This window comes from Vicugna pacos, chromosome 6 (genome assembly GCF_048564905.1).
Source record: "Vicugna pacos chromosome 6, VicPac4, whole genome shotgun sequence".
NCBI lineage: Eukaryota > Metazoa > Chordata > Mammalia > Artiodactyla > Camelidae > Vicugna > Vicugna pacos.
Genome location: NC_132992.1, coordinates 85,612,545 through 85,625,858, shown reverse-complemented (window position 1 = coordinate 85,625,858; position 13,314 = coordinate 85,612,545). Strand labels below are relative to the sequence as shown.

Below are 13,314 nucleotides of genomic sequence, written 5' to 3'. Positions count from 1 at the left end.
CTAGCCACATGTGATTGTTTAAATTTAAATTAAAACTCAAAATTCAGTTCTTTGGTCATGCTAGCCACATCTCAAGGGCTCATTTCATGTGGCTCATGACTACTGATTTAAGACAGCACAGATATAGAACATTTCCGTCATCACTAAAGTTCTCTTGAGCAGTACTGATCCAGAAGCCAGCCAAAGAAACGATCTCAAAGACAAGGGAGTGTGTCAAAAAGGCATTTGAGGACTGAGACTTGATCACTGAGTTTAGTTGTGTGTAAATGACTGGTGACTTCTTGATAAGAGCAGTTTTGATACAGTGGGAGGCAAAAGTCTGATATAAGTGTATTCAGGATTATTTGGACAGTTGGGCTCAGAATCTGAAAATACAGACATCTCATTCCCGACCTTGGGCTCTGGCTGGCAGCTGTCTGCGGTCTGCTCGGGGTGGTCATGTCTGCAAGGACACCGCTGCTGCTGAGGGGCCTGACTGGCAGGGCCTGCCATTCCCGTGCTGCATGCCCAGATCCATTCCAGACCACCACAGGAGCCGCTCAGGGCTGCAGATGTTGCCATTGGGCTCACCTCCTGCTTCCTGTTTCCTCCTGCCCTGAGGCTGGGTCTTGGCACACCTGGAGAGCTACAAAAAGCAAGAGTAAAGAGAGCTGTCCTCTCCCTCACCTGTGACCTGGCCACCCCTAGTCTGTCCTGATCATGTCTGCTGCATTCCTGTCTGACCTTCCCTAGAGCATAGCCTTCAGTTACAGTGACCTGCAATCAGGACCTCTCAGTTTCTCCGTGTTGACATCTTGGGGCCACATACTTAAAGTCTATTTAAACCTTGGAAAAAAAAAAAAGAATATAGACACCTCTTTAAAGATGTGCAATCCAAACGGCTGGGGTGAGCCTACCACAAAATATTTGCTCGGTGCTGTTACAAAGACAAACACAGCCCCCATGACTAACAGTTGAACCTTTACAGTGCACAAAAACCCATGGCCCAGTGACTCTCATCCCTAATAGACTTGTTTGAAGAGCTCCAAAAACATGATGGCCTCAGCCTCTCCCCCCAGGGATTGATACAATTGGTTGGGAAGGGATGCTGGCATTTTTATGTGAGTTTTGCTTTGCGTTTTGTTTATTTCCTTGAGTGATTCTAATACTCATCCACAGTTCGACCCACTCATGGCCTTAAACCAAAACAAAAACATCAATGCAGGATTCCCAACCATGGTCCAGAATTATATGGAACTTTATGAATATGTCGGAGAATTTATAAAGTGATGGCACATATTTGATGCAAAAATGAGTCATGTGGTATTCTAAGATTTTCTGCCAGCGTTTTGGAGATTGAGGATGTTAAATCCATCAAGAAGGAAATCAACACCAGATAATCTTAATATAGGACTTTAACACCACCCACTGTGAACAGACATACAGGTTAGATTATTTTATGGGTGCTATTACTCAAGTAGGAGCACTTGATCTGATGATTCCACTTCCCCAAAGAAAAGCTTATTAGTTATAAAAGCTTTATTTGAAATATAGTCAAATTCTAAATTTAGGGAATCATGTTTTTTACTTTAAAATTGGTGCTATCTTTAAAACCAGAAAATGTACATGGTGATTAAAGCTCCAAGAATTAAACATTTGTTTCTGGAGTTCAGTGATCTGTTTCCTATCCTGGCACTTTTAAAAAATATCAGTTTTGAGCTGTTTGGGAAAAACACTCAAGGTATTCTTCATTTGAGGTGCAGTTGCAAATGAAATGTCTCATTAAACCAGTAGGGCATATAACTGTTTTTCTCATATCTGGAAGCAAATATCATTGACTAGCTGTATATCCTAGGATGCTTGTCCCTTCCTTAAAATTCCTGAAGCACTTTCTATATTTACCATTGTCACTGCCTAAGTATTTACAGCTTTTTGTATTGTGATGTGAATATGAAGTAAGTGATGGTCTGCTATAATACACAACTTTCCTGTCCATCTGTTTCAAGCTTCACCTCAATCTAATAAAGCTAGGAGATTAATTTCACCTTTCTCTCTTTACCAGAAGAGCACTTTGAACTATTAAACAGCCATATACAAAATAGGAAAAATCCACAACTTGGATAATTAATTCCAAAATAATTAAAGGGGGGAGGGTATAGCTCAAACAGTAAAGTGCATGCTTGGTATGCATGAGGTCCTGGATTCAATTCCCAGAACCTCCTCTATAAATAAAGCAAACCTAATTAAGTCCCCCCCCTCAAAAAATGTCTAAATTAAAAAAACAGATTAACCCTGCAGTCTAAACCTTTGCGATTACATCCGGAAATACTGTATTACTCCTACTCTAATTATTTTAATATTTCTACTACCAAGGCAATATAATCTTGAAAGAAAAAGGTGGACTGAGCGTTTACTTACCAAATCCCAAAATACTAGAATTTGAAGTATAAGAAAGTCTACTTCATTAACAAGGAGTTACTGCTTTACAAGACAAATAGCAAACTTACAAGCCTTGCATTATATCAAGCATTTATAAAATGAAATAATTGAAGTGGTTTTCTTAAATCATTTCCAAACTATCACTGCACCAAGACAAAGCAGATAAAACAAGAAATTGCTCAGATATGAGAAAAACAGAGCCTCTCCCCCAGGGGTTGTTACAGTTGGTTGAGAAGGGACCCTGGCATTTTTATGTGAGGAGTTTTGCTTTGCTTTTTGTTTATTTCCTTGAGTGATTCTAATACTCATCCACAGTTCGACCCACTCATGGCCTTAAACCAAAACAAAAACACCAATGCATGATTCCCAAAATTATCCTGTTTTTGAGAAGCAGTATAGTGGAATGATAGAGCTAGAGATCTGAAGCCAGACATCCTAGGTTCAAATTCTGGCCTTTCCACTTGCTGTTTGACCATTGGGCAAGTTATTAATTCCTACTAATGCTTCAGGTTTTCATTATTTCTCTCTTCTGTAAATTGGCACTAGTACCAGTACATACCTGCCTCTTAGGACTCTAGTGCAGAAGGAATGTGTATCACTCATAAAACAGTGTCTGCAGCATGCATACTTTTACTAAGTACTCAAAAGATAACAAGTCATTTGGTTATCTGACCCTTGCAGAAACACAGATTTCAAACTCCTGCTTAATTTGGAGATTCAGTATATTTTAGCAAAAACTGTATCATTTCAGTAACTAGACCTCTGGAAGTAGTAAAGGAGAGAAATGAGATTAATTGCAGAAGGATCTGATTGTGCCACTTTTGAGTTACAAGGGTACCTGCTTTACCTTTCCAGTAAAATCTTGCTGTGGAATGATCAGCCTTCCATTCTGGTCAAACTTAAAGTAAAGGTTGAGGTTGCTGGAAAACTTTTAGATTTTCAGTAGCTCATACAAACTGAGAAAAACCTTTCTTAATTCTTTTCCATTCTTTAGCATGGTTAGGCAGACAATACCCAGTGCTGAAACATTTGTCGTTTGTGAGCAGCACTCCAGCTCAGTGATTTAGGAACAAAGGCATCAGATGCCAGGTTATAACTCTGACTATAACTTCTTAGCTGTGTGACCTTTGGCAAGTAATTTAACTTCTTCACCATATGCTCCTTAACTGTAAAATCTAGATAACAATAACTTATCTCATAGAGTTGCTGGGAGGATTAAATGAGTTAATTCATGTAAAACTCTTAAGAACAGGGCCCAACAGAGTAAGCATCAAAAATGTTATGATTATTAAAATTGGTCAGTGTAAAACATTTCCCTAGTATTAAAGACATAACTGTATAAAAATATATCTTGCCCTCACCCAGAAAAAAAAGAAAAAAAATCCTAAAATCTAATATTTCCATTTTTTAGTTATTTGTTTTGTTACCAGACATGAGGTAGTAAGTACAAATGCAAAGGAGGCAGTACAAGGATCATGCAGCCTATCACCTGAAGACCAGACCTCAGGCAGAAAAGAAAACCAGAAGGATGATGACTGGACAGCATCTTTTAGGGGGGTATCACACATGTGCCAGGGGATGGACTAAATGTACCCATCTTCTTCCATGTGTTAGACTTCTCAGCTTTCAAACGTTTAGTCTCTTCCCAAGTAGTTTTTTTTAAAAAACAGTTGCATTAATAATGCAAGGTAATTAATAATGCCAGTAGCATTGCCAAAAGGAAGAACACATTTGCTTATCAAGACAGCCATCACCTCAATAATTTTATACCAATTTCTCACAAGCTGATAGCAAGCAAGCATACATAGATGGCTTAACTACAACAGGATGAATTGGTGTTTTAGTTGAAGAATTTTAAAGCAAGCCAAGTAATTGTATAAAATTTAAATTTTATGACCATGTTTGGACCTCTTTACATTAAACACAATGGAAATGTTCATATTCATTTTTTCCCCAAAGGAAAAATTTCTGAATCATCACTATGTTGCACAGTAGAATAAAAATATGAGTCCAGGTACTTACTCAAGTTTCTAAAGAATGCAAATAACAGGTAAAATTTTACTTCCAAAATCTGAAGTCATCAACATGATTTTGTAGTACTGTATCTCAGGCTTTACCTAAAAATTCCTTATTGTTCAGATAAAGACAGCCCCCAATCACATTTTTTAAAAAACATCTGTCCCACCACAACTTCCTGAGATCTGTGAAGAAACTGCAGTCTTGTGATCAGGCTCCATATAGTACTGGCAGTTTTGTACTTGTAAGGAAAAAAGTGAGCGATTTTACGTGTCAATCAGTTGTAGTCTGCTGATCTGATTAGAAGCCTTGACAAATGCCTGGTGGCGATTGCAGATAATTGCCAAGCATATGGGAATAATACAGTAGCCCACTGTTTTGGGGTCAGCTCTTGTACAAGAATAAAGGAACAAAAACATCTGTAGGTAAGGTATCAGAAAAATAACTGTCCAAAACCAAAAAGGCAGGGAGAGCAACCGAGATTTCAAGGAGTGTGTCCATGTGGTTCCTTCAAGGGGCTCCTCTGGGTGCTGTTGAATGTGTTCCAAGGCCAGCCTGTTGTAAGTCTCATTGATTTCAAAAACATAGTAAAATGCTGCTGCACTTGCTAAAAGATACAATCCCACTCCAATCCATCCCATCCGCTGACGGAAGTTCATCATTCTCCATGCTCTGTGCCTTCGAGTTAAAAAAGAAAAACTATGGTTAGTGTCTAGTAATCCTGTCAGTGGCAGCTACTCCAAATGTACTTACTTTTTTTCCAATGAACTCTAAAATGCCCTCCAACACATTTGAGGTTTAAAATAACTAAATTAAATTTACATTTATTAAACGTAAACAACTTACAGGTTGTTTCATGTAATAGTTATGAGGAAGTAAAGTTTTAGTATATATTGAATGTGCTTTTTATGTGACTCCCACAGACAAATAAATCACTGTATCTGCCTTAAATAGGTCCAGCACACCTTCCCTTAAGCTGTAACTGAAATAGTTTCGCATGGAACATTTCAGTTTTACAGTTCAGATACTTTCAGACCTAACAGTATTGCTTCAGACATGAACATTTGGCTCTACAAGTCAAACTAATGTTGGAGCCCCCAAGACAGTAACTCTTAAACACTTACAGTGGTCCCGAAAATCTTCCTGTTCCTACGGCAAGCGTTAAAGAGTCACTCAGTTCTGAATAATCGGGTGGCTTTGGCATTTCAGAGAAAGCCACCATAAGAGAAATCTCCGGGGTCACCGGCTGGGAGAATGGGGAACACGAGCAGCCAGGAGCAAAAGCTAATTGTGATTAAGCACAGCGTGACTGCAGCCGGTCACGCGGCGGCCCGGCCCTTGACGCGACTGCCGGAGACCCAGCCCTGTGTCACCCGGCCCAGCCCGGAGGCTCCCCAGCCAACCGGGACTCCCCTGCAGCCGGCCCCGCCCCCTGTCGCGCTGCAGCGCCTGCCGGCCGCGACCAGGGCCGCGCGGACGGCGCCAGACCCAGGCCTCTCCGCCTTGCAGCGCCAGGAGCCCAGCGCCGGGCAGCGGCCACCGGCCGAGCCTGTAGAGTTGAGCAGGTCCCGGATCTCACCTCCTCTCCGGGTTGGCCCGCCCAAGCGCCGTCCCGGATGAAGCCACAGTCGGGGCTTCCGGCTCAGGCCGGAAGCGTGCATGCCCCGCCCCCTCAGACCCCGCCCCCTCGCGACGTCAGCGCGCCTCAGCCCTGTGGTGCCACTTTTACCAGTGCGCCCCGAACATCTCTAGTTAGGGTGCGGCTGGAGACTGCGGAGGCACTGGTGTTGAGGCGACGCTTCAGGTGGGCCGGCGCCTGGGCCTGGTCGCTTCAGCCGTCCTCAAAGCCTCGCCCCCGGTGCTTCGCCCTCCGCTCTGAACGCCCAGTCGTTCCTCAAAGAGCGCCGCAGCGATCAGCCGACCGCCATCCCCCGCGCGCCTCTGCGCAGCCCCGGTATCCCTCTCGACTGTCCCCATCCGAGCGGAGGAGAGGCCACCCTCTCGCTCCTTGGCCTGGCCTCCCGGGAAGAATCGGGAGCGGACCCTGGCGCCTCGGCCGCCGGCGATGGACACAGACGCGGACAATTAGATGACGGCGGGGGGAAGCGGGACCCCGCCGTCCGCTGCGGGGCGCCCGAGGCGGAGAGAGGAGGGTAAGACTGCTGCTTGCCGCAGTGGGGCCGGCCGTCTGCCCGCGTGCGTGGGGCTTCTCTGGGCTTGGGTTATTCATTGACACCTTAAACTAACTTGACTGCTTGGTTCTCACAGCCCTTCTGAACTCCGGATGTTGACGAGACTTAACTAGGGTACCACGGAGGAGTACTGTGAACTGCGGTGGCATCAGTGGCCTGGAGAAATTGGCATTTAAATCTGTTGTTTTGGGCACCATGACGCTGAGGCTCTTGGAAGACTGGTGTAAAGGGATGGATATGAACCCTCGGAAAGCTCCGTTGATTGCCGACATCCCCCAGACCCGTAACGTGGCGGAAATCGAGGAGGCCCTACTAGCTGGTTTAGCTCCCTTGGGCGAGTACCGACTGCTCGGGAGGACGTTCCGGAGGGACAAGAACAGGAAGGTAGCCTTAATAGGGCTTACTGAGGAGACTAGTCATGCTCTGGTCCCCAAGGAAAAAGGGGGTGCCTGAAGAGTGATCTTTAAGCCCCCTGACCCAGATAATGAATTTTTAAGCAGATTAAATGAATTCTTAGAGGGAGAGGGCATGACACTGTGTGAGTTTACCAGAGCTCTGGGATATGGAAACGACACTTTTGGCCTAGACCAGGACATGATCCCAGAAATGCGGGCCCCTGTGTTGGCACAGGCATTAGGTGAGGCCCTTCAGCCTGCTCTGCAATACTTGGAATACAAAAAGCTGAGAGTATTCTCAGGCAGTGATCCTCCGGAACCAGAGGAAGAAGAATTTGAATCCTGGCTGTTTCATACCACTCAAATGATGAAGACATGGTAGGTATCAGATGCCGAGAAGAGAAGGAGACGGCTAGAGAGCCTTAGAGGCCCAGCATCTGATATTATTCGTGTCCTCAAGATAAACAATCCGTTAATTACAGTTCCTGAATGCTTGCAGGCTCTTGAGCAGGTGTTTGGGGTTATCGATAATCCTAGGGAGTTGCAGGTCAAATATCTGACTACTTACCAAAAGGATGAAGAAAAATTGTCTGCTTACGTGCCAAGGCTGGAGCCTTTATTACAGAAACTGGTAGAGAGAGGTGTAATTGAGCGAGAAGTTGTGAATCAGGCCCACCTAGACCAAATCATTGCTGGAGCAGTCCCCAGAACCCCGCGTGGGAAGTTTGCTCTGTCAGAGGATGGCTCAGCCCCTGGCTTATTGCAGTTACTGACACTGATAAAGGATGAAGAGGCAGCTGAGGAGGAGGACCTTCTCCAGGCAGGATTAGAGGGCCTTTTCACCTGAATCTTGGAATCAGGAAGGGCTCCCTGGCAATGAGCAGAGCATGAAGGTAGAACAGTCCATATACCCAGTGATAGACATTAACCAATCCCTGCCTTGTGCTGCCAAGTAACTCATTTTTGTGCAGTTCTCAGTATAATCCTTCGTCATTTCTGTGCCTATTTAATGTCTCCTAAATGTGTCATTGACTAGGAGGATATAGTTCTGCACTGGTATTTATATATTTAAATTCACCCTGTGAATTTTTTTTTATCACGCACAGCTGTACAGAAAGTGTAAGCACTACACGTGTGTAGTACTTTGAGAGAACAGGTAAGGCTCAGGTACACATGCTGGCCAGATCTCCTTGAGCTGTCAGCTTGGGGGATAATAGGTGCAAGTGTAGCTGTCAGATGTGATAATGTATCGTAGTTTCTCTTTTTTTGTTTATTTGTTTATGTTAACATAGTTTACAATGTGTTAGATTCTGGTGAATAGCAAAGTGATTCAGTTATGTATAGATTCTTTTCCATTATAAATTATTACAAGACATTGAATATAGTGCCCTGTGTTATATAGTAGGTCCTTGGTTATTTTATATATGACACTGTGTATCTGTTAATGCCAAACTTCTAATTTACTCCTCCCTCCCTGCTCTGTCCCCTTTGATAACCATAAGTTTGTTTTCTATGTCTGTGAGTCTATTTCTGTTTTGTAAATAAGTTCATTTGTATCATTTTTTAGATTACACATATTATTATATGATGTTTATCTTTGTCTGACTTAGTATGATCATTTCTGTGTCCATCCATGTTGCTGCAAATGGCATTATTACATTCTTTTTATGGCTGAGTGATACTCCATTGTGTATGTATATACCACAACTTCTTTATCCAGTCACCTGCCAATGGACATTTAGGTTACTTCCATGTCTTGGCTACAGTAAATAGTGCTGCTACACATATAGTTTTTAGGTATGTATTGCTCTACATTAATCTGGAAGATCATGAGCAGTGGATAAGATATTATTTTATGTGTAAATCGGAATTTTATTGCTTCTGTGCCGTCAAAACAGGCAGAATTAAGTGCTGAAGTTGCTAAGTTTGCAGCTGCCATCTCTAACCTCAGATTTCTGATATGTGTCATCAAAACATCTAGTTCTAGATATTTTAATAGGATATAAAATTATAGTTGTGCACTTATAAACGAATGTGAATAAAATGACCTTTTTTTATCTGTTTTGTTTATATCAAGGTTCCAAGAGAGGCTTCACTTGAACAAAGGGTTCCAAAAGCATAAATCTGAAAACCACTGAATTTGCACAGGCTTATTCCATTGGACGCTTTATTCCTGGTGCCCAGGGGTTAGGGAGTAGTTTTCTAAGTGAGAGTCCAGGTGGGACCTTCTACGAAGCACAGTGGACTGAAACGAGACAGCACACAAGTTAGTGCGGGTAAAGCAGTTTCTGAATCTGGAGGGTGAAAGGAAAGACAGGAACACTGCATACCTCTACCTGGTAGCCTGAACTATGTACTTTCTCACTTAGTTCTCTTAAAAATTCTGCAATATAGGAAAACTCAGTTTCACATTTGTGGGAATGGGCAGGGAAATGTTAAGGAAGACCTGCTCACAGTGAAACAGCTAGTTTCAGAATCCTGTTCTCCACCTTAACTGCCAGGTCTGTGTTCCTTCCACTGCCAAGAAAGAGAAGCAATCATAAGGGTATCAACCACAGATTGTTAACCACATTTCATAAATGAACTGTCAGTATGCGTTAGTGTGGACTAACGCATTCTTAATCACTACTGCAAATTAGACACTGTAAGAAGTGGGGTGTGTGAGAACCTGTAAGACCCAGGGGTTAGCCAGGAGGGTGGACATGGGTTAGTGATTTGGTCTTTAAAAAAAAAGAGTGAAAGTCATAGCATGAAGAAAATGGAAAATTGCTGAAAGATCAGTCTTTTATAACTAGTAACAATACCCCAAAGGATCAGTTTTGGGATGTACACTTTTGGTTTAGATTCAAGGGCATAGTATAATGTTTCTGCTTTGACTAAATGTCGTGGTTTCATCCTTTGTAAGTTCTCATAAGTTCTCCCACTATGGAAGGTAAAATATGTGTATCAAGCCATCATGTTGTACCCCTCATATGTAATTTTAACTTGTCAATTATACCTCAGTAAAGGTGAGGAAAAAGAAGCTAAATACCAGATGACATATGGACTCTGGATAAATTCAAAGGTGTAATTCTGATCTTGTTTATATGCCTACAGTCATTTATTTGCCATCTCAGTAGCAGGAAATGTCATTAGCTGCATTTTGCTGATACACAGATACAGTGTATATGTGCACACAAAGGTGTTAATAAATGTTGCACCTCTCCTGTGTGTGAGGCACTGAGTGGGGAGGGGGGTTAGATTGTATAATTAAATTTAGGGTATAATCCCTACCGTGGAGGTCTATCCAGAGTCAGTAATAGCTGACACTGAACACTTGCTATTGACTAAGCGCTGAGCACTGTTGAACACATTTGATCCTCCAACAATACTGAGAAGTAAGGCCTTTCATTTTCCTATTTTATAGGTGAAACTGAGGCACAGAGAAGTTAGTAACTTGCCCAGGGTTTCCTAACTAATAAGTGGCAGGGTCAGGATTTACACTCTGGCCATCTATTTCCAGAGTCCTTGCTCTTAATCTACTTACTCTGTGTTGCCTTGTTAACTCCTCACAGAAACCTGTGTAAAGCACCATCATTTCCTGTCTTATGGATGAGAGGCTTGAGGCTTAAAGATTCAGTATTGCGGGGGGGAGGGGAGCAAATAGCCTGACTCCAGAGAGCTTTTCTTAAGGTGTTCTGACATGCATCTGGTAAACACCACAGAACTGTAAAAAAAAAAAAAAATGTCAGTTGTGAGTATGAAATCATGTGAAGTCATGAAATATATGTTCTTTAAAAGCTATGTTCCAAAAACAAATGAACACTAAAAAACTACCTAGTTCTGTTGGGATGATGGAAATATAAGGGTAATTGAATTTTCTTTTGTTTCCTAAATGTGTTGTTTCTTTTAATGAAAAATAAATATGCAAAAGAAGTGCTCATAAAGCAAAATATCAGGTGGCATGTCAAAGGAACAGAAGCCAGCCTGAAAGAGAACCCACTGGCGAAAGCTGCAATTTGAGGGGAAAGAATGAATAGTATTGGGTTATAACCCAAAGTATAAAATAAATATCCATGAGTTCATGCTGATGTAAGTAAATGTGGGAGAAGAGTCCACTTTTCCTTAGAGAAGAACTTCAAGTCATTTGTATGGATGTTCCCCACTTTAGGAGGTGAGGGTTTATTCCCATCCCCCTTTAAGTGTGGACTGAATTTAGGAATAGAGTATGAGGTGGGAAAATAGTAACTTTATAGTGGAGAAACCTGGCAAGGACTAGCTTGCTGAGTCAAAGTTAACAACAGTGTTCAGTCACATTGATGGTATGTGTCCCTGATACGGTGCAATGACATGGGCACTTCACGCCCTCAGAATCCATAACCCAGCCTACTCAGGAGAAAACCACCAGACGAACCCACACTGACAGACATTCTGCAAAGTTCCTGACCAACACTCCTCAAAAATGTCAAGACGGTAAAAAACAAGAAAAGACTGAGAAACTGTCACAGACCAGAGAAAAGAGACCTGATAACTAAATGTAAATGTATTCTGGAAGGGATTTTGGAACAGAAAGGACCTTAGTGGAAAAGTGAAGTCTAAAGTTTAGTTAATAGTAACAGCCCAATATTGGTTTCTTGGGGGTGACAAATATACTATGGTAATGAAAGTTACCAGGTTAATAAGGGGAAACTACACGAGCATACACAAACTCTACTATTTTTGTAACTTTTCTGTAAATCTAAAACTATTCTAAACTAGGACAGTCATTGAAAAAGATACATAGATACTTACACACATACATGCGCAAGCAGATAGCAAACGACCTGGGAAGCCAGCCAGTGAAATGAGTCAATGGGGGTAACAGGAGTGCCTGCCATTCCTAAAAATTGTTATTCATCTAAACACCACCAGGTGGCAGTAAGCACTCAGGTTAGGCCTCAGCCAGGCCAAAGTCGGGAAACATTCTCTCTTACGTATGTGGCATCGTACCTGCCCCTCTCAAAGACTGGAAAATTTCTCAAGACTTTATGTGGAAAAAAATATTCAAATAATCTGGGACAGTGACTTCCTCGATCCATGTTCCTTCTAGAATCTTCTGACTACCTTGTCGGAGAGCCCTGACCTTAGCCATACAAGTGAGAACATCCTTAGTGATTCCGCTTCACTCCCAGCCAGAGCATTTCACAAAATTGGAAACTAGATGGTTTTAGAGATCAACTTCTGAAAGCCTCTTATTTTAAAGAGAACGACGTTTAGGTCAAGAGTAGTCATCCTTAACTATCGTAGCTTTCCCACACGATCAGTCTCCTGCCTCTGCTACCAGCAAGCCTAACTCTGCTTTCAGAGGTGTCAGTTTTCTTATGTACACGTGGATTACCACATGACCGGTATAGTAAGTAATTCAGTGTAAAGAAGGGTTGTAAAGCTCTTAGTCACCACCCTGGTTCGGGGAGAGGGTTAGGAGTCAGAAGGCTTTGGTCTGAAATAATAGAATATTGCCCATATGCCAAGTGCAGCTCAGAGATGGTGACTGGCTTGCTCAAGGACACACAGCTAGTTAGAGGCAGAACCCAAACCTGAACCCAAATCTGAGCCTGGCTTTGGCTTACTCTATGACCTGCTGTAAAAGCACTTAATTCCCCTTGGACTTCAGTTTACTTACCTACAAAATCTATGATCCCTTATAACTCTAAAACTGTGTAACTCAAAACGTCTTCTAATTATCTTTATATGAATATCCTTAATGTAAAAACTGACTCTAAATTCTTAACATGCCTAATATTTGTCACTTAACATGTGTTTCCAAATATCGGGATATCTTTTGACGAGTGTGCTTTCTAACACCCCAACTAGATTCTGTTTCCCCTGCTATCATGGTGTATTATATCCCCCTATAAGCCCAACATGGTGTTTCATACTTGGAAGGTAATAAATATTTCTTAACTAATCAGTAGTGCTCTGATGTAATAATATATATAATGACAATTATATGTATATATATAATAGACACTGATATACAATATGATGTATAATAATAATCATGGCTATCTTTTATTAAGCTCTTCCTATGTGCCAGGCATGGTGCTAAATGCTTTACATATGTTACCTCTTTGAACTCTGACAATTCTACTTATATCCCTAATTTCAAATAAGGAGACAGACCTTTGGATAAGTAAAGTGGCTTGCCCAGAGTCACACAGCCAGAAGCTACCAAGATCTGTCTGTTCTAGAGCCAGGACACTAACCCACTGTGCCAGAACTAAACTAGCGCCACTTCAAGAGTGGGTATGACTTCATGAGTAAAATCATTGGTG

At 42.1% G+C, this 13,314-nt stretch overlaps 1 protein-coding gene and 1 pseudogene across 2 annotated transcripts; one reads left to right on the top strand and one right to left on the bottom strand.

Annotated features, from left to right (window-relative positions):
• Positions 1–438: 438 nt before the first annotated feature.
• LOC116281024 (cytochrome c oxidase subunit 8A, mitochondrial-like) lies at positions 439–644 on the top strand (annotated as a pseudogene).
• Positions 645–4,290: 3,646 nt separating this feature from the next.
• Positions 4,291–6,089, bottom strand: LYSET (lysosomal enzyme trafficking factor). Of its 2 annotated transcripts, none has more exons than XM_031679350.2 (2): positions 6,014–6,089; positions 4,291–5,112 (listed from the first exon to the last, which is right to left on the bottom strand). In XM_031679350.2, exon 2 carries the CDS (start codon positions 5,094–5,096, stop codon positions 4,701–4,703), a length of 396 nt encoding a protein of 131 aa, XP_031535210.1. In that variant the 5' UTR covers positions 5,097–5,112; positions 6,014–6,089; the 3' UTR covers positions 4,291–4,700. The 2 variants fall into 2 exon arrangements, with proteins under 2 accessions (XP_031535210.1, XP_072819727.1); XM_072963626.1 differs by having other exon boundaries at positions 5,559–6,052.
• Positions 6,090–13,314: the final 7,225 nt, after the last annotated feature.